The 20,654-nt window shown below is 36.8% G+C and overlaps 1 protein-coding gene across 1 annotated transcript in view; it reads left to right on the top strand.

The window, feature by feature from the left end:
- cog6 (component of oligomeric golgi complex 6) overlaps positions 1 to 19,769 on the top strand; it is a 60,135-nt gene extending 40,366 nt beyond the window's left edge. The window contains exons 14-19 of the mRNA XM_057351011.1: positions 382 to 513; positions 1,114 to 1,281; positions 2,163 to 2,270; positions 5,115 to 5,168; positions 5,272 to 5,351; positions 19,111 to 19,769. Coding sequence (XP_057206994.1) covers positions 382 to 513; positions 1,114 to 1,281; positions 2,163 to 2,270; positions 5,115 to 5,168; positions 5,272 to 5,351; positions 19,111 to 19,258 — 690 coding nt within the window. The 3' untranslated portion in view covers positions 19,259 to 19,769. The remainder of the gene's footprint in view (positions 1 to 381; positions 514 to 1,113; positions 1,282 to 2,162; positions 2,271 to 5,114; positions 5,169 to 5,271; positions 5,352 to 19,110) is intronic.
- Positions 19,770 to 20,654: the final 885 nt, after the last annotated feature.

The following is a 20,654-nucleotide window of genomic DNA, read 5'->3' as shown; positions in this document are numbered from 1 at the left end:
TCCGATTAAACATGGTTTTGGGGAATTGTTGCGTTAATGTTGGTACACAACAGTATATGATAGCAATATAAGGTATAATACCAACTTTAACAATACAATGTTTAATAACTTGATAAATAATAAATATGCAGGTTTTTTTCGAGGATTCCGCCTGACAGCGACGATATGTATATTAGTGTTTCAAACTGTCGACTTGCTTATCCCTGACTCACAAAGGTAACGGTACTTTTTCCTTCAAGTAACTTGCTGTTTTATGTTTAAAACAGAGATGGCGATAGCGAGGCAAAAGTTATAGATTGCAACTTCAACTTCAAATATTCCATTTCAAACACTTTTGCATTTTAAATGGCAGCCCTCTGTTTCTTTCTCTGTGTCTTATAGGTCGAGCTCCCTCCCCCTGATCTGGGTCCCACAGCGTCTCTCACTCAGACTCTGTCGCTCCTCAGAGAGGTTTTGGCCTCCCATGATTCCTCAGTGCTGCCTCTAGACACCCGTCAGGCTGACTTCGCACAGGTGACTTGGTTTTACCTCTTGTGTTTTTTACTACAAAAGTGTTTCGAGCTTTTATTGGATAGAGCCTTCAGCCATTTAAGCAGAATTGTATGACATCTTGTGCTGTATTGTGAATATATTTACAGCTTAATGATGCTGTTGTCTTATATCTTGTTTCATTAAAATACAAGTTACTGTCATCTTTCCAATAGAAGATATATTCTTGTAAACTAAAGGTAATAGGTGGCCACAATTGGTGCTGTTCACTTGTAGTCATAAATATATTGTTTATTTTAGCATGACTGGAATATTGTATTGACCATCAGCATCTAAGGACAGAGCTATTAATTTGATAAAATAATACTTGATTTTTTAATTAATACAGCTTATTCAGACTATATGCTTTAAACAATTAAAATATTATTCGTAAAAAATCTACACACTTTCTTATCCAGATGCAAGAAATATAAAAAATATGTTATGAGATTATAACTTAAATATTGTTTTAATATGACATGTGTTTGTGTATACATGTGCATTCTATTGGCATATTTTTATTGTTACATTTCTGTTCATGTAATGATTTACCGTGTTAACTCTGTCCTTAACATTCTCGCTCAGGTGTTGTCCTGTATCCTCGACCCCCTTCTGCAGTTGTGCACGGTATCAGCCAGTAATCTGGGCACAGCCGACATGGCCACATACATGGTGAATTCCCTCTACATGATGAAGACCACACTGGCTCTCTTCGAGTTCACAGACAAACGCTTGGAAATGCTGGAGTTTCAGGTGTGCTGATGTTTACTGAATCTATTGCTGAAATTATTAGGGGAAGAAAGACAGATTACTTCACCTGACTGTCCACAAATGTAATGTCCACAATACATTTAATGTTCACAAATCTGGCTGCCCTATTAAAGTAATAAAATAGTCAAATTAGTTTACAAATTATAGTTATGTGTGTGTACATATTATTCAAAACACAATTAAGGCCTGAGACAAAACGTTAGAAGGTGGTTTGATGCGACATGTGACACATGGTTTTTTAAAAATGTATAATACGCTAAAGTTCATACAGATCAGTTCACACCTTTAATGTTTGTCGTTAAGAACATTTTATTTCAGATAGGTCGACTAAACTAGTGGCTGGAGCAGCTTTGCGATGTCAGAAATAGAAACGGGGCAACCGCATTGTTCTGCATATTGGACGCATAGACCACTACATTGATTATAATGATAGCGACCAATTTCAGAGACACTCCTGACAAAAAGTTATTAGAATTTGAAGGTGAGCATACCAAAGGGTCATATGTCTGTACATTTGCGATACGTTGAAGTTTTGACAGAAAACATTTTATACTACATCAGTAGCACATCTTGTTCACCTCATATTAATTTGTTGACAGCGTGGTCAAAGGTAATAAGCATTTTTATTGTGTTTCTTATACTTTTACCAATGATTTTGAATTTCAAAAAATCATGATCATACATGATCACATGTATTTCCCTTTGTGCCCTTGTATGGCTTGAACCCGTAATTGCTGCTTGCAGCTATATATATATATATATTTTTTTAATCATTTTTATGTACCATTATTTATATTCTCAATATATTGAAAATAATCAATATATATATTATTTTCATTTCTTTGTTACTGTGCACACTGTAGATCGAAGCTCATTTGGACACTTTAATCAATGAGCAGGCGACATACGTTCTGACCAGAGCTGCACTGAGTCACATCTACAGCTGCGTTCAGCAACACACCAAAGAACAGGTGAGACCTCATCCATAAACTCTTTCTTCACTGGAAGACACAGAATTTGAACTTAAGTACTTGAGACAGTAGTTGAACTGGCTGCTGTTTATGAAAAGAAACTCTCCTTCCGCCCGCTCTAAAATGGCAAAAATGTGAATTATACACATCAAGTCCCAGAAATAAAGCTTTTAGAGAAATTATCTTCAGTGAGCAGCTGGCTGGCAATTATTTCAGATGTTCTCTTCATTACCAGATATAATGGGGCTTCTCTTGTTGTAGCCTGATGTTTTGGATTGAAGGTTCGGAAACTTCTTATTCAAGCCACAGGAGAAAGTAAAACAAGAATGTTTTGCTGTAAAATCTGATTGGATGAGCAAGTTCAAAGTTTTAAAATCGCACACCTGTGACCACACATCAATTAAATCAATGTTCTGGTTGGCAACAGCCTGCAGTTTGGACAATAAACTATTTTTTTTATTTCTAATAAGTATAAGATGAACATTTGTGTCTTGTTTACTTGTTTTATTTTGATCCCATGCCCGTGTAGGTGCAAAAGTGCCAGAATATTGTTATAAGATAACAAGAAAAAAATGTTGACTTCTAATATTTTTTACCGTAGCTCAGTTTTCCAGACATCATTTTACCTGCATTAGCGCCCAACACACAAACATATGCTAATAGCACACATTAGTTCCTTATTATCTTTTCTATCACTTTTTAGAGGAATACTCTGTATTGTTCATATGGCCCCTCTTTAGACCTCATTACCATGGTTACTCCACTGTTAAAGGCTCATGAATAAAATCACGCTCGTGGATTTCCACTTATTCGTCGCATGGCAGGAAATGGTCCGAGATTGAACAAGAACATAAAATAGACTTAATGCTGTAAACATGATTACAGTACACATCTGTCGCACATATGCACCAGCTTCCGCATTTACAGAATTGACAAAGCAAATTGTTTTTAAATAAATGTGTTATTTATTATTAGTCACGTGGATTTGCAAAGCTCTGAGGCTTAGAGGGAACAGAATTATTTGTAGTTTGTTTTTATGTGTGAGTAAGATACGTACAAATCATTGTGGATTTTGAAGAGATTGATCACCCCCCCAAAAATGACACTGTGCTGTTTGCTGTTTCAACCACACAGTCAAGTTTGCCTACTTTCCAACATAGTGTGCCAAAATCAGTTTATGTTTTTGAGCAATATATCTAAACACAGCATGCGATTGAGCATATAACTTTATTTCTTTTGTAGACCAGAAACAAGTATATTTCACAGATAAATATATGTAAAAATAATGATAACAGAAATATAGCTGCAAGCAGCAATAATGGTGTCCAGGCCTGCAAGGACGAAGCGTATGTTGACATTTCTGATGATGAGTTTTTGAAAAGCAACCCAAAAGCAATTTAAAACCATAGCTGAAAGCACTTTCAACACCATAAAATTGCTTATAGCTTTTGGCAAATAGGTAGCGTTGTCACCAAATTTGTATGAGGAGAACAATATGTGCCAATGGTGATATGTACATACTTTTGTGTCGATACAATTTAATGTTTTGTTTAAATATGTGTCCATACATTAACATGTCAAATTTGGTGACAACACCTCATTTCATTTAGAAGTTATCGACGCATATATATTAACGATGGATCCATGTCTGACTTTTTTCCATTTTTTGCCACTTGTCACGAAAATTATGGCATTTGGCCTAAATTGTCTAGTAAAAACCAGCTCTTGGAGGTCTTTCCTTTTATATTCCACTGAACAAATCCTGCTGACATGACGGCGTGACAGGATTATATTTTAGGGCTTTTGATTCTGAGTTTTTGCATTTATAGTCAGCCATGATCTTTGGAGGTGAGCTCAGTAATTGTCAGGTGAAGAAATGTCTGAAGAACTCTTCTGAATATGTGAGGACATTTAAACATGGTGTTATTATATTACAGATGACAAGCGAGAAAGAAAAGGCACAGAAAAGAAGTGTGTGCACGGGTCTTGGCACAGCAGTGCAGTCCGGGCATTTCCACGCCTGTCCTCATCACACACCCCCATAAAAGGCTGGCGTGTGACTAAGCGTCTCTGGACACCTGCTGTCCAACAGCACAGGACACAACTGTCTCGCCCACAGCATCAATATCTTCACTGTTAGCCCGTGCTGTTAATTATGGTCCGTCTCAGCTTTATGTGGCTCCTGGTGCTCATAACAGACATGATTAAAGAATCTGGACCTCCAATGCCAACTTTGTGTCTCTTTTTGATGGCATCATTTTGAAAACGTTTCAGTTCATTTGCAAGAACCTTCTCTTGACGTTTTCATAATGAGTCTTTGTGCTCAGTTCTTCGTTTCATTTCAAAGTATTACTTTGGTTTTTCCGTGGTTAGTATAGTTTGCTAGTATGTTAATATACGTTAGGATTCTGTTGATGTAGTGAATTGCTATGAGCACAAAAAGTCAAATGCTTCTAGCTGAACACGCACAACTTCACACGCAATTTATAATGCAGATCATGTACACGTTGTGTTCTCAGCAGTGCCTTAAGGGGTGCTAACTATTCGCATAAACATTATCTTCAATCATGAGTTTTTTCTTTCAGGACAAGAGCTGTCATGACCAGTATTTCCCTTTTGTGTATGTGCATAGGATATGTGCTGCTAAATAGGACGGATTGTCTGATTTTTGTTTTCTCTTCAGTGTCACAGGCTACGAAATCTCTCACTTTTTCTTCTGTTCTCCCTATTCTTTCTTGTCTTCATGTGTTATATCTGCGCCGACGGCTGGCTGAATTCACAGCTCTTGTTCGTTGAAGCGGTCATGTATTTTTGTCTTATGTTTTGCTCCGTTCTCTCTCTCAGGGGCCTTTGGCCAACCTCCCCGGCATGGACAGCACATCCTTAAAAACCTCCATGGTGAGTCGTGTTTCGCTCTCTGTGGATTTTATCACCTCTTCTTTCCTCCGCTTTCTTGATTTGTTCATGTATTGGTGTGTTTTTGTCTCTGTTTCTCTCACAGGTCCAGTTTGACCGTTATTTGGCCTCCCCTGATACGCTTTTAATGCAGCAGCTGAACTTCCTGCTCAGCGCCGCTATCAAGTATGAGTCACATTACATTTATATAACAAATCTAGATGATTTTGAGGGTTTTAACACTGCAAGTACACATTTCCCCCTCTAATATTAACTAAAAGCCCTCTTTTAAAGGAATAGCTCACCTAAATATCATGTTTAGTTGAATGTCCAAGCTGATCTATTAAATGCCGTTAAAGTGAACTTTTGGGGACCAGTCTTTTGGGGCACTATAAAAGTAGCTCATATATTTCACCAGAAAATGTATTACCTTCATAATATCTTTGATGACACTTCTCTTCAATCAAACACAAACTGAGATTTTTTATAAAAATCTTTTTTTTTTTATGTCTGCCGATACCGATTCTGAAGAGTAAATTAATATTTCTTAACTTTCTGAACATCTTCTGAATATTTTGAACATCAAACTGGTGATGTTTCTTAATATTTTTTAAATACCGAGCACAAATTCATTGCATTTTCCTGTCCTCTTTTCATTGACAGGATATATCAACCCTGATCATCGCTTGTGTTTAAACTATCTCGCCGATAGCCCACCGTGATAAAAATCGACTTTTATCGACTGATACTAGGGCTGTCACAATTATTAAATAATCGTCTCATCGTGATTTAGTGTATATATTGTAACTAAAGCATGGTAATACTTGTCAAATGTACCACCACAAAATCACTTAAAAAAATAAAGCATATACCATACAAATAACCTGCAGTACAATTTAATATTATTTAAGCAAATCTCAGTGTGAAAACCAGTCTGCCAAAATCTCATTAACATAGAAGTAAAATTTTATTGTAGTCTTGCAAGTGAGAAAAAACAGACTAGAAGCTTTTCTATCACTGATAGCATTTTAATGGTGGCTTCAATTCACACCTGATCAATTTACTTAATTTACAAGTATTTGGCGGTTGTATTATTGACAGGTAAACGCCTAAACCTTAAATATATGATGACCCAATTTTTTCCCGATGTATTTCCAAGAAAAAAACATAGTCTTGTATTCAGAACAATATGGTCGTTTCAAAGCTGAATCAAAAATGTATGAGAATTAAATGTCAAAGCTCAAAAACAGACAATTAATCGCCATAATTGTCAATGCCCTAAAACAGACAATTAATCGTCATAACCGCAATGATTTATTAGACAATTAATCGCCAGTAAGATTTCATAATCGTGACAGCCCTAACTGATACCGAGTATTGGCCGATATATCGGTGCATCTCTAGTTTTTTACATATGTAGGTCCCTAAATTAAGCTCTACAGAACATGTACATCCATTATAAAAAATTATCTATATTTAAAATTTTATGTAAATACAAATTTAATAATTATTTAAATTGGAATAATAAATTGTCTTTGAAAGCAAAACGATAGGTCTTAATATATCACGTATGACAAAACACGAAGAAAAAAAATCGTAGTAAAAATTTGTATTTTAGACCTATTGCAATTGTTTTACGATAATATGGCTGTTTATTCCTATTGGTTGTGCAGGTAGTAACGTGGCCTACATCAACATACAGAGTATTTTAATGTATTGTATTTAATTGCTTTATGAAGCTCTCTGCTTTAGCAGTTATTAATAACGTGTTATTTTGTTAATGTTCAGAAGGTATATCTGTTTTTTGACTTTCAGTGTATTGTTTACATTTCGTTAAAAATATTGTGATACAGTGGTACAATACACCACTAGCTAATATTTTGAATTTATTTCGCAAAAAACAAAAACATATTAGCATTAAATTCAAATATGGCAGCACTTCAAATCTCATTGGTTTCTGTGTGTCTTGTGACTAGTTGTCGTAAACAATCGAAACAAAAATGGATCCTAGATCAGCGTTCGTGTTTTTCTCATAAAATCTAATTTATCTGCGTTATTCTCATTACACCAATCAATAAAATCACATCTCATTAACAGAGCGGTAAGCATGAGAGGTTTCTCCTGGATTTGTCACGTTTGTTTTTTTCCTTGCTGTTAGAGCATGCTTTTAGTGTCAGCGCATCAGCGCAATGTTGCTATTTGAGCGGCACAGAGACGCGCACACTGAGTCACAATTGTTACTGGGAAATGTAACAGGCTTGAGGAGCACTCGCTGTCCCTCAGGTTAATGTTCTCTATTAATGGAGATGGACTCGTGCACGGGCTTGGCACAACTAATTAGCTCCTGGTCCATTTCTCTCTCTCTTTCTGACTGTCTCTACCTCGCTCTCCCACACATAAACATGTCACACATGACTCAACCCTGCATGTGCTACAAAGAAAAGCTAAGCAGAGTCTTTGTTAAAATAATTTAATCTTACATTATTGTTTGATTTGTTTATGCAATGTTTTATGTATTAAAAATAATGTAATTTACCGTCAGGATTATGTTAGGGCTGTTATACATTGCATTAGGTGATGCAACAAATAACCATCAAAATTATAATATAAACATCATTAAGAGCCAATGTCATTATCTGTTTTTTATTATTTTTGTCAGCACACCTCTTTAAGGAATATATCACCTAAAATTTCTCTCACAGGTTACCTTACCTTATAGTTGAGTTGAACAATTGTTTTAGGTAACACTTTATTTTACGGTGCCCTTGTTACACGTTGCATGTATTTACTATAGTATTTACTATAAATTATGCATAATTACATGTAACCAACCCTAACCCTATAGTAAGTACATGTAGTTAATTTTTGTTACTCAGTACTTAAATGTATAATTACACTGTAACACGGGCACTGTAAAATAAAGTGTAACCTTGTTTTATCATTATTTTACAGTATAACAATGTCCAGCATTTTATGTAAATATATACTGTAGGTATCAAAGTATTAAAGCTCCAGTAAGCCCATACATTCATTATTAAGGTAATCTAAATGACTACAGTGAGTTAGTACATGTTTTTTGAAGCAACATAAAATGTTTTTATAAGAAAACGATTAATATTTGGAAGTTATTTAGCTAATTTAAATCCAGATAAATCAGACCAGAGCGACCAGTTCAAATATGGAGTCACACCAATACCTTTATATTTTATTGTTTCTCTCAATACTAGTTATCAATTTAATTTGATTTATATAGCGCTTTTCACAATGTGCATTGTTCCGAAGCAGCTTTACAGGAGAAAATAAGAAAAACCGAAAAACACAGAAAAGGTAAAACACAGCACAGGGCATGGTGTTTATAGAAAAAGTAAGATCATTCTAGTAAATAATATCTAATAAATGCAGTCTCCCGGTGAGCAAGCCGACACTGCCCTGTGGTGAGGAACCCAAACTCCAATGATAACTAAATGGAGAAAAAAACCTTGGGAGAAACCAGTCTCAGGCGGGAGGGCCAGGTCTTCTCTGACGTCATGTGTGCTGTTCTTCTGAAACCTTGTATATGCATATTTTTGAGATTTTTTGCCATAAATCATTGTTTTAAGTCAATAAGTCTTTGTTTGTATTAAAAAAGTGCTTGTCAACTTTGACAACACAGTATTTAATCATTTAAAAAGTACAGTGGGTTTTTTTTCAATTTCCTGACAAACAGCGAATTTGCACATCTGAGCTTTCGTCACGAGACGCATGGGAACCAGTTAAATTTGGGCACATTCTAAAATGCTTAATGCATAAAGACACATCAAGACTGTAATATTAAAAGATCAAGGCTGCATGTCCCGAAACCTTTTTATCGCTACGTTGTTCTTAAGTTATACCTTAAAGGAGTCATTCACCAGAAGTGCGTGTTTTTCTTTGTCTTTTGTGTGTTATAAGTTGCCCATGCATGTATTTAGACACGTGAAATTGCAAAAATTTAAGTGTCGGAACAAAAGATGTATTTTATCTAGAAGCGAATGCTCACCCAGACCTGCCTGAAACGCCTTGTGTAACCACACCCCCACAACTTGACGTCAGCTCGTGGAGTGATTTGACTAAAACCGCCCAAATCTACACGCAAGTAATGTGGGCGGTCTTGTAAATCTCATTGTACCGCCGCCGGAGCAGCCATGTCGTGGAGACACTGTGTGTTCCGTTGCCAAAAGAAAGCCTCTTTGTTTTCTCTGCCAATAGATGAGTCAACAAAAAACAAATGGTTACATTTTATTTTCAACACTGTTCCAAAGAAGTACAATGAAAAAGTGCTAGTTTGTGAAGAGCATTTTAACGACGTTTTAAATAATAAAAGTATGCTTTTAAATTTTGTTATAATTCGTTATGATTTCATTACACTGACGCCAAATCTTTATAACGCCGTATATAAGAGGTAAAACAGTTAGCTATAGTTTTAAACTATTTAAAGTAGTTTTTTAATAAAAACTTAACAATCCTTAACATCCTGCTCGAGTCGTGCTGGCAAAGTTAATGTATCGGCATGATCTTCATTCTCCGGATCAGATTCGGGCTCGAATTGATAGGGAAGTATCGATGCCATTTTATCACCTGTCATTAGCTTTGAAACCTGATGTTCCAAATATGGTAAGAGGTGTGTTACATTTCCGTCACACAACTGCAGTATTCCACCAATCACTACACAGTAGTGAACTGGCCAATCATAGCACACCTCGCTTTTCAGAGCGATGAGCTTTGTAAAATATCCTCGCGTTTCAGAGAGGCGGGGCTAAGAGGAGATACAAACATGCACGGTATGTGGAAAATACAGCGTTTTTGAAGCTTAAATCGTGTATACACATTGTAATACATCTAAAGCAAACCATAATATTTGTTTTAGCTGCGTAAAATGACCCCTTTAAACTGTACATTATCGTTAATATGTGTTTCCCGAAACTTAGTTAAGTATACCTTCTGTAAGTCATACGTTCGGAAGGTTGGATGGAGCGCTCATATACTGTATACCTTATCACTATTAATAGTTCACCCCGCTAGTGGCCAGTGTGAAAAAAAGCTTCTTTACATCGCAGTCTATACAAATACAATTCTAAAGTTAAATACACCAGTATATTGACATGTTTTCATGCAAATTATATAATTGTCTTTACACTGATGGTTGTTCGCTTTTAATGATATTATCTAAAGATGCATCTGCTGGCAAACCAAATAATTTAGAGTATATTTAAAGAGAAGGACTGTGGTAGGAAGTTTAGTCAAACTGCAGCGATACAGCGAATATTTTTGTTAAATCAAAGACGGCGCCATTCGCTGAGCAATTTAGTGTATGTGCATTTAATCTGTGAATGCTGCAATTATAATTACAGAAAAGTTAACCTGCCAGCAAATTCAGCTCTAGGTGGTTTTCCTGCTATAGCTGTTGATTATATGTTCCATGTTGTGCACTTTTATTGAATAAATAAAGACACTATAGCAACATATATTATGATAATATAAACCAGGGGTTCCCAAACACAGGTATAATGAAAGGTATCTGATGGCACACTTTTAAATTAGAAAATAGGGAAAAACACACATTCACTCCCTTTTAGTATAGCTTACTTATTATTTTTCTTGTCATGAATAAATACATTCAATTGCAATATCAAAATACCTAATTTTAGGTTTGCATAATTATGGCATACTTGTTTATATTATTCCTCTTGATATTGTAAACGCGCCACTTGCACATCCAGTGTGCAAGCACAATAAACGTGTGAACTATACCAGTCTAATTGTTAGTTGCTGGAATAAACATTTTTAAAGCACCGCAACAGCAAAGCGGCTTTGCGTGATCCTCATTATGACCCAAAGTTTGAGAACCTTTGATATAAATGACCATACTGCCAGTTAGTGTAGCGTGTTGAGACATTTGGGCATGAGATTGTGGTTTCGCACACTCATTTCACAATTAAATAAAATCCATGGTTGGATTTAGTTTGTAATTTGGTTTATTTTTATCCTATGACTCCCAATACATGCAACCTCAACTATTTCTAAAGTGCTTATTTTATAAAGAATGCCGCTATCTCGCATAAAGCAGTCTGTATAGAGTGAATAATTGACTGTCGAGCGATCGATATCCATTAATTCAAAACCACCGCCATGGACAGCACCTGTTAACGTAAGGAAACGTACGAAAGTAACTTCCTAAGGTATAGTTCGGGAAACACACATAGAAAAGGTATACCTGTAGTTAAAGGACTCATAAAATGAGCACTTTGAACAAGTTGGTATGATTTATTAGGGTCTTCATGAAATGTCTGGAACATATTTTGCTTAAAAACACAATCAATCAATGGCTGTGTAAAAAAAGAATTGCTTCGTCAAAAACAGCTATGCTCACAGCAACCCGTTTTGGTGCATGTCTCTTTAAATGATAATGAGATACAGCGAACCCCACCCCTCTTCCGTCTGGCGTGTCAACACAACACACGTGTAGTACTGCCATGGCAATGGTTTAGCAAAATTATGTTTCCTGAACTCCTCTGTGGTTAGTTTCATTTTAAACGTCTCAAATCATTCGTCCGGAGACTAAAAAATCAGTCACAGCGAACAGCGCTCACGTTGTGCGTGTATGCTTGCATAAAATCCATGGAATGCGCACCTGCAGATCTCAGTGGAATTACATGGATTTTAGCGCTCGTCATTGACAAGTTATAACGTTACACACACAACGTGAGAGCATAACTAGTATGCTATGACAGATTTTTCAGCCTAAGGACGAATGATTTGAGATGTTTAAAATGAAACTAACCGCAGTGTTCGCCCGTTCATTAGCAAAACAAACAGCTTGCCGCAGCTAAACATATTAACGCACATAATGTATTAACATTCATACAGCTAAACTCCAAGTGCCCATTTTCCAAATGACATATACAAATAGAGTAAGCTTAATACTGGCTTTGAATGTTCTATTTAGCCCGTGACTGACTTAGCTCCCTTCGCTATCACTCCGGTTTGAAGTGATTCGCGCAAACAAGCAGGTTTTTACTTATGGTTTCTGAGGGATTTCCGCTAAAAATAAAATAAATCCACTCCTGTCTCTTCTGAGGTTTGGACTCTGTGTATGGAGGACTAAACCTGCAAAAATTATAAATAAATAAATGTATAAATAAATAAATATGTAAACTAATAAATGTAATAATATGAAAATAAATAAAGGAATGAATGGTTTGATAAAAGAAAATAATTCGTTTTAGCTATTATTGATCTTAGCTTTAACTTTTCTTTTCATTTTTTAAATTGATTTATTATTTTTTGTGTCCATTTTTTAATTTTTTTTAATTTTTTTATTTTTTTTTAGATTATTTTATTTATCATTTCCTTTTATTTTTACATTTATTTATTTATACTTTTATTTATTTTTATATTTATTTATTATCGCATGTATTTATTTCCACTTTTATTTATTTATTCTTGAATTTATTCTTACTTTTCTGTGTCTTGTATGATAATTAGATGGGTTGGTCTTGCCTACTATTGGTTCAGCGTAGATTGAAGCATTTGATCGATTACTCTTGACTTGTTTTGGACTAACGTCATGTCACTCACTGATCGTTTGCTTCGTGTATAAGGTTAAGTAACTATGGCGGGTGCACAATTAGCTAGAGAGTTACAGCATTTAGCCAATGAAGTCGATAACCATGCATCAAATGACTATGTGTCATTTAGATTACGTGCGCTTATTGATGTTTTATTACAGATTGACGGCGAGATAAATGACAAAGTTCTTCAAAATCTGTGCGAGTCAGAGGGTGCTAAGGTGGTGACCAAGTTGCGGTTACAGGTCCTCTGCCAAAGAGGTGCATGAACGACCTCAGCAGATTCGTCGATTCTGAAAGCACAAGACGACTTGATATTAAGATGTCTAATAAATACAGTCTTTCTTGTTACATGATTTTGACATTCTTGTTAATATTGCAAATTATTGGTATGATCACCCGTAACGGCTGAAGCGAGGTGAAAAAATAAATAAAGCGATTTGACACGGGATTCGTACCCATGCAATAAAGCGAGGCAGCGTGTCACTACGGTAACAATCACACTAAGCTATTTCACGAGGCTAGCTGCTGCAGATCTTTGCAATAATATCAAGATGTCACACAACAATATGCAGCTGGATGAATCAAGGGAATATGCCCGTCTTAACTTGTGACCTCTGTGTTATTTATCTCTTATGAAATGTAGTAACCACGTCGTTTTAGAAGGAATGGTTTCCATTTGATGGCCCCTGTAGTGAAAGAACGATGCTAATTACTACCGTGTTAACTTGTGACTTAAGTTCACTATGTCTCAATTCATTTACATTATGTTACATCATGTTACATTAAATCTTTACGCTTTTTCTAACCGAAAGGCTGCTTATAACTATCACTTTGACAAAGCGTTAGCTTGCGACTTCGGTTTACAAGCTCATCTGTGTAGTTAAACCTTATTACATTTTGTGCTTTATGATTTTCACCAGTTGAACTGTAACACCACCATAGCACCCTCTGACTCGCACAGAGTTTGAATGTGCTGCAAAGAGGCTACAACTCGAGGGAGAACTTTGTCATTTATCTCGCCGTCAATCTGTAATAAATCATCAATAAGTGCATCTAATCTGAATGACACACAGTCATTTGATGCATGGTTATCGACTTCATTGGCTAAATGCTGTAACTCTCTAGCTAATTGTGCGCACGCCATAGTTACTTAACGTTATACACGAAGCAAACGATCAGTGAGTGACGTGACGTTAGTCCAAAACAAGTCAAGAGTAATCGATCAAACGCTTCAATCTACGCTGAACCAATAGTAGGCAAGACCAACCCATCTAATTATCATACAAGACACAGAAAAGTAAGAATAAATTCAAGAATAAATAAATAAAAGTGGAAATAAATACATGCGATAATAAATAAATATAAAAATAAATAAACGTATAAATAAATAAATGTAAAAATAAAAGGAAATGATAAATAAAATAATCTAAAAATAAAAAATAATTATAATAAAAATAATTAAAAAATGGACACAAAAAATAATAAATCAATTTAAAAAATGAAAAGAAAAGTTAAAGCTAAGATCAATAATAGCTGAAACGAATTATTTTCTTTTATCAAACCATTCATTCCTTTATTTATTTTCATATTATTACATTTATTAGTTTACATATTTATTTATTTATACATTTATTTATTTATAATTTTTGCAGGTTTAGTCCTCCATATCTGTGCAGCGACTACATTGCATGTTGTCCACGAACTTTAGCCATGGCGTCACGTACACCGCTGTCACTTGTGAAAACAACAATGGCGGAGCGCCGTGGGTGGAACTGTGTAGATTAAGGGGCAGTAACATTATAATAAGAGCCTGCGTCTATGTCACATCAGAAGCGAAATCTGAATGCCTCGATTTCTCACATGCTTGCAGAGAAAGGCTTATCAAAACAAAGTTACTGGGATCTTGTTTTTCACGTTTTCTGGGTTGCTAGATGCACCGGGGACCCGATTATAGCAGTTAAACACAGAAAACTTTGACTTTCATACAGTGGGTCCTTTAAGATATACCTTTAGAGTCTTCATAGCACCATAAGAGACAACGTTATCAGGAAACGCAGCCCAAATCTACTACACATCATAATAACAAAGCATACAATGTGTGCATACGAAAGGGCAGAATGGAATATTTCATCAGAAAAAAGGTGTTTAAAATTAAACGCTTCTCTCGTTTATGTATGACCTCATCTGCTTGCCTGTACATAGTTTGCTTTACTAAGATGTGTACTGAATTTGGATTACTTTGATGATGGAAGTATGTGCCTTTTGTAGCTTCAGCATTTTGGGAGTTTTATACGTACATTAAGTGACAGGTGATTTAAAAACAAACTGAAGAAAGAAAGAACTATTCCTTTAAAGGAACGGCAAGAAAAAATGGCTATGAAAAACACATATACCGTCATATACCTGCATATATGCGATTAGATGTTGTGTTCAAAGTAATTATAACAGAAACATGAAACTAATGTTTAACAAAACATAATAATATAACATTTTTATATTAGCTGTACTGTAAAATAGAACAGACCCTTACATTATTAAAATAAATAATCTTGATTATAGTAACAGATTGCGTCTTAAAAAATACCCTGTTCTGTTCCGCCGTTTTTTAACTGCAAAAGCATTTTTAAGAACTTGACATTTAAGCCCTTTTTAAAGACAATGTATAGCACACATTATATGTGACCCAGTCTGTGAAAACCCAGCTTAACTTTTGTTTTATTCTACATAAAATCATCCTATGATGTACATTTACAACATTCTGTAAAAATGAAATGTTAATATAATGATATCTTTAATAATGACTGGGTAAGGCCATGTCAAAAATGTATATCATAGTACAATTATTTTTTTCCAATCTCAGAATAGAGCTTTTAGACCAGGGGTGTCCAAAGTCAGTCCTGGAGGGCCGGTGTCCTGCAAAGTTTAGCTTCAACCCTAATCAAACACACCTGAACAGCTAATCACGGTCTCACAAAGCAGACTAGAAACTTCCAAACAGGTGTGTTGAGCCAAGTTGGAGCTAAACTCTGCAGGACAGTGGCCCTCCAGGACCGAGATTGGACACCCCTGTTTTAGACTTTATCTTGGTTTTCACAGACAGGGTCACATACACTTTGTTTTGTACTTCGTGCAAGGAAAAGCACTTGGCAAAATGTAAATAGCAGATTAACAGAAGAATGAATGTATCATCTGCAGTGTGTAGCTGTGCTGCCAGAAGAGCACCTGTAGAGGGCAGTGTTAGTCCTGAACCCAGATCAGTGCCGTGTGTGTCCCTGCTGTCTTTTCTCCCTCGACCAGCAGCGCGTGTAGTTTGTCAATCTGGCAGATGCATGTGTGATGTGTTTCCACGAACCACGATGAACAGAATCAACCTCAAAACCAAAACAGCACGAGTTTTGACTACCAACATGTTCTTAGATTTATTTATCAGTCGTGTTTTTGTGATGGGTTTAGTTTGTTGGGTCACGAAATGTGAAACAAGGCACGTTAGCCTTGACTATTATCAAATATATATATATATATATACAGTGAGGGAAATATTTATTTGATCCCCTGCTGATTTTGTAAGTTTGCCTGCTTACAAGAAATGAAGGGTCTATAATTGTTATGGTGGGTTTATTTTAACTGATAGAGACAGAATATTTTTAAAAATCAGGGGGGAAAAATGTTATATAAAGGTTATAAATTGATTTGCATTTCAGTCAGTGAAATAAGTATTTGATCCCATACCAACCAGCAAGAATTCTGGCTCCACAGATTGGTTATGTGCCTATAGGGACGGCAGATTAGTCCTGTCACTTTAAGAAAGTACTCCTAAATCAGCTTGTTATGTATATAAAAGATGCCTGCCAACAGAATCTGGATCTTCCATTCAACCTCTCCACCACCATGGTCCAGACCAAATAGGTTTCAAAGGATGTCAGGGACAAGATTGGAGACCTGCACAAACCTTGAATAGGCTACAGACAGAAGCTCGGTGAGAAGGAGACTGTTGGTGCGATTATTTGGAAATAGAAGATATACAAAATAACTATCAAATGCCCTTGTTCTGGAGCTCCCCTCAAGATTTCCCCAATGGAGTAAAGATGATCATGAGAAAGGTTAAAGATCAGCCCAGAACTACACGGAAGAAGCTTGTTATTGATTTCAAGACAGTTGGGACCACAGTTAGCAAGCAAACCATTGGTAACACGCTATGCCACAATAGATTGAAATCCTGAAGCACCCGCAAGGTCTTCCTCCCCAAGAAGGCCCGCCAGGCTCGTCTGAAGTTTGACAATGAACATCAAAATGATTCAGAAAAGGCTTTGGAGAAAGTGCCGTGAGACCAAAATTGACTCCTGTGTTTGGAGGGAGAGAAATGCTGACTATGACCCCGAGAACACCGTCCCTACAGAGAAGCACAGTGTTGGACACATTATACTTTAGGGCTTTTTATCTCTTTTTTTTATATTCTGTCTCTATCAGTTAAAATAAACCTACCATAAAAATTATAGACCCTTCATTTCTTTGTGAGCAGGCAAACTTACAAAATCAGCAGGGGATCAAATACTTATTTCCCTCACTGTAACATACTGCATACAGTGCAGTCTGAACGGGTGTTTGGCTTAAATGTGACAATGTGAATGTTACACACGTCATTAATATGCAAGGAATAATTGATGACGGGCCGTTCAGTTATCGAAAGTTAATGCACACCCCGAGGTGGTAATGTGGTTACACCTTGGGTGTGCATTAACTTTCGATAATTGAACGGACCGGAGTCAATTATTCCGCTTATACCACGGTTACCACATCACAAGTAATTTTTCAGGTGTTTTATTTCAAGAGATTTGTTATGTTTGCCGCGCTTATAATGCTACTGTGGGTGGGGGACTATTTTCTCATCCGAAGCTGCCGGTAATTCCAAGACGTCATTTTAAAGGCTTGAGAGAGAGTGTGATGTGATTGTAGTAATGACAAAACCCTGTGAACAAGTAGGCTTGTCAAAATGTATAAATTACGTTGTTGGTATTTTATAGTTCTAAGCATGATGTAAAAAAACGGAACAAGTATTCAATCGATGTTTATTTATTCATTTAGTGCCAGCTGCAGTTCTCACAGTTGAATAGAAAGCTCGCAGGTGGTTGTTTAAAGCATTTGCCCCCTCTCTTTCTACCTCTTTAGCAAACTTATTTTTTGTTATAAGCCAATCGTTGAACACATTTACTGCCCACGCTGTTGTCTTTTTGGTGTTTTCTTCGTGTTTTTCACCTTCAATCTTGTCTAGTTGATCTTCAGTGACCGTTAGGGATGTAACGATTCACTCAGCTCACGATGCGATGCGAGTCACGATTCTGATCTCACGATGCGATTTATTCACGATTTACTCACGATTTTTTTTACAAATAGATTTGAAACAAATTAGAAATGAACAACTTCCCTTGCATTATTTCTTAAATGCTTCACGTTTCTTTGTATAATAAAATAATGTTTTATTTCAAATAACAAAACTAAACTGCAATTTTATAACAAATTAATAATAGAAAAAGTCTCTTTAATATAAACAAACTAATACTGTCTGAGCTTTTCTTGGATTTTTTTGCATTTAAGAAATATCAGCATGTCCACGTTTAGATTTGCAGTGAAAATAGCGGCCCCTGCTGTTCAAAAAATGTATTGCGATTCAGTTCACACCTCAACCGATTTGAATCGTCACACATTATAATCGATTTTCAACCGGCTCACGGTGAATCATTACATCCCTAGTGACCGTTTTATGACGTTTGCTAATGCAGGCTGCCTTTGATGTTCGCTTTCTTTTTTTCATCTTCTTGACTGTCAAGTACAGCTTTCGCCCAATTGTCGAAATTTTCGCACTTTCCATAATTATTAAAAGTTATTTCGGGAAATTTAGCTACGGTATAAATCCGTTATAATGGTAAAACGTGGCGCAGTGATATCGAACTGTAATTCGGTCGACAGATCTGGAACTACTTCATAGGTGTGCGTTTGACTGAAAAATAATGCACACCTGTAGAACCTTCGGCAGCCAATCGGAATCGAGCATTCCACAGCCCCGTGGTATAATAAAATTTACAATATGAGTTTGTTGAAATGTGATGATAATAATTAGTTGAATGTGTTTTTTTAACCTGCTGCAGCGTTGCCAGGGTGTTGGGGTGGTTGCTAGGGGTTTGCTAGGGTGGTTGCTAGGGTCCCCCAAGCCGTGATGCTGTTGAATATCTTAAATATGTCTTATGTCCCTCATTTTAATGTATACGTAAATAATAATTTATATTTAAATATGAAATGCATGGAAACGTGAATTATCATTTGACTTAATTAAAATATGATTTTATCTTTCTCTTTCACAGGGATCAGATCTTCAAACAGTCCACGGAGCTGGTGTGCCGTGCGTATGGAGAGCTGTACAAAGCCGTCACCAACCCCGCAAACGGCTATAAAGAGCCGGAGTCTTTCCTGCACAGATCGCCGCAGCAGGTACAAACCCTGCTGTCTTGAGACGCCACACACACAAACATTACCTACTACGTGCAGATGCCATGTGATAACCAAAAGCGTACGCATCATCTTCGGTGCAACCCGGCCGACGTCGGATTCTAACCACAGGACTGTGTGATTTGGTGACGGGACTTTTGTAAACTATGGAAGGGTAAAGTAAAGACACTCGAGTGTACAGAAACGTCTCTTGAGTGGATGTTCTCATGGGCTGCCCTTGCGTTACTCTGCAGACGGTGCTGTTTGCCAGAGGAGAGGAGAGAACAGCTCGCACTTGGAAAGAAATATTTGTTTTTCCTCCCCACGTGAACGGAGATCCCCGCTAACAGACCCGGAGAAGCAAACTGCAGACTATTTCATAACCACACGCACTCAAATATACATCCAGTCATTACATTACATACACGGGGCTTTTTCTTACACGCACACACACGACCACGGAGAGCCTGATGTGACTCAGCTTCAGTCTGTATGCAAAAACACTTCATTAAATCGTAACTGCTTTAAAAAACAATCGCAAGTCTATGTGTCTGTGTGCTGTTTTTTCTCAAAACTTCTTGAAAGAGATAGTTTTGCGGCCACCCAGCGGAGCCGTCGACCGATGAGGAGAAAGTGGAATGCATACTCTCAAGACAATGGGGCTTTCATGTTAGCGGACCAATGGCAGTCACGCCATCCTTTAATTGCCGACAAAGCAGCCGCCAGCGCTCATTCGTCAACTAGATTTAGCAAAATGCCGAAAAACAGCGCAGAAAAAGGCGCGTTGCTCTTCGACTATTAATAGAAAGTTGCCAGTACTGAAATGGAAGCAGATGGAAGAGTTAAGACACGAGGGCGACAGATAAAAGCTGCTGGGGTGCGAGGAGACTACAGTGAAGTCAGTGTGTGAGATTGGCCGGAGGCTCATCTGGGGGAATATTTTCAGCCTGTCACATGGCCGCAGTAAAGGGACTCTCCCCTTGGTGCCCGTAGCCGAGCCGCCCCTCACATGCCTTGCGTTTAGCTGAAGGCTTTTAGTTAGCAAACAGCAAAGTCAAGTGAAGTACAACGGTGACAGTGTGGTGTTCTGTGAAATAGGTTATGAATTCAGAGGGCTATTTTTGAACCAAGTTATGTCTGCAGAAAGCACGGAAACCCATTTTGGTTATCGCACAGCATCTAAACCTGAAACCCGTCGTTTGAGCTGAAAACGTTTTTCGTGCAGCCCGGTGTCTGTCTGAATGAAAAAAAACAAAAGCATTTGAAGAGCTTTAAAAAGTTTGAAGTCACATTTAAAAATCTTTCTACTTCACATTTTCACTTTCACTAGCCTAATAGATTAAAGTGATAGTTCACCCAAAAATGAAATTTCTGTCACTTCAAACCTGCACAAAGAGGATATTTTGAAGAATGTTGGTAA

This window comes from Triplophysa rosa, linkage group LG14 (assembly GCF_024868665.1).
Source record: "Triplophysa rosa linkage group LG14, Trosa_1v2, whole genome shotgun sequence".
NCBI classification, from domain to species: Eukaryota; Metazoa; Chordata; class Actinopteri; order Cypriniformes; family Nemacheilidae; genus Triplophysa; species Triplophysa rosa.
Note: the sequence above shows the minus strand (reverse complement) of the source record. Positions and strands in the feature narration are given on the sequence as shown.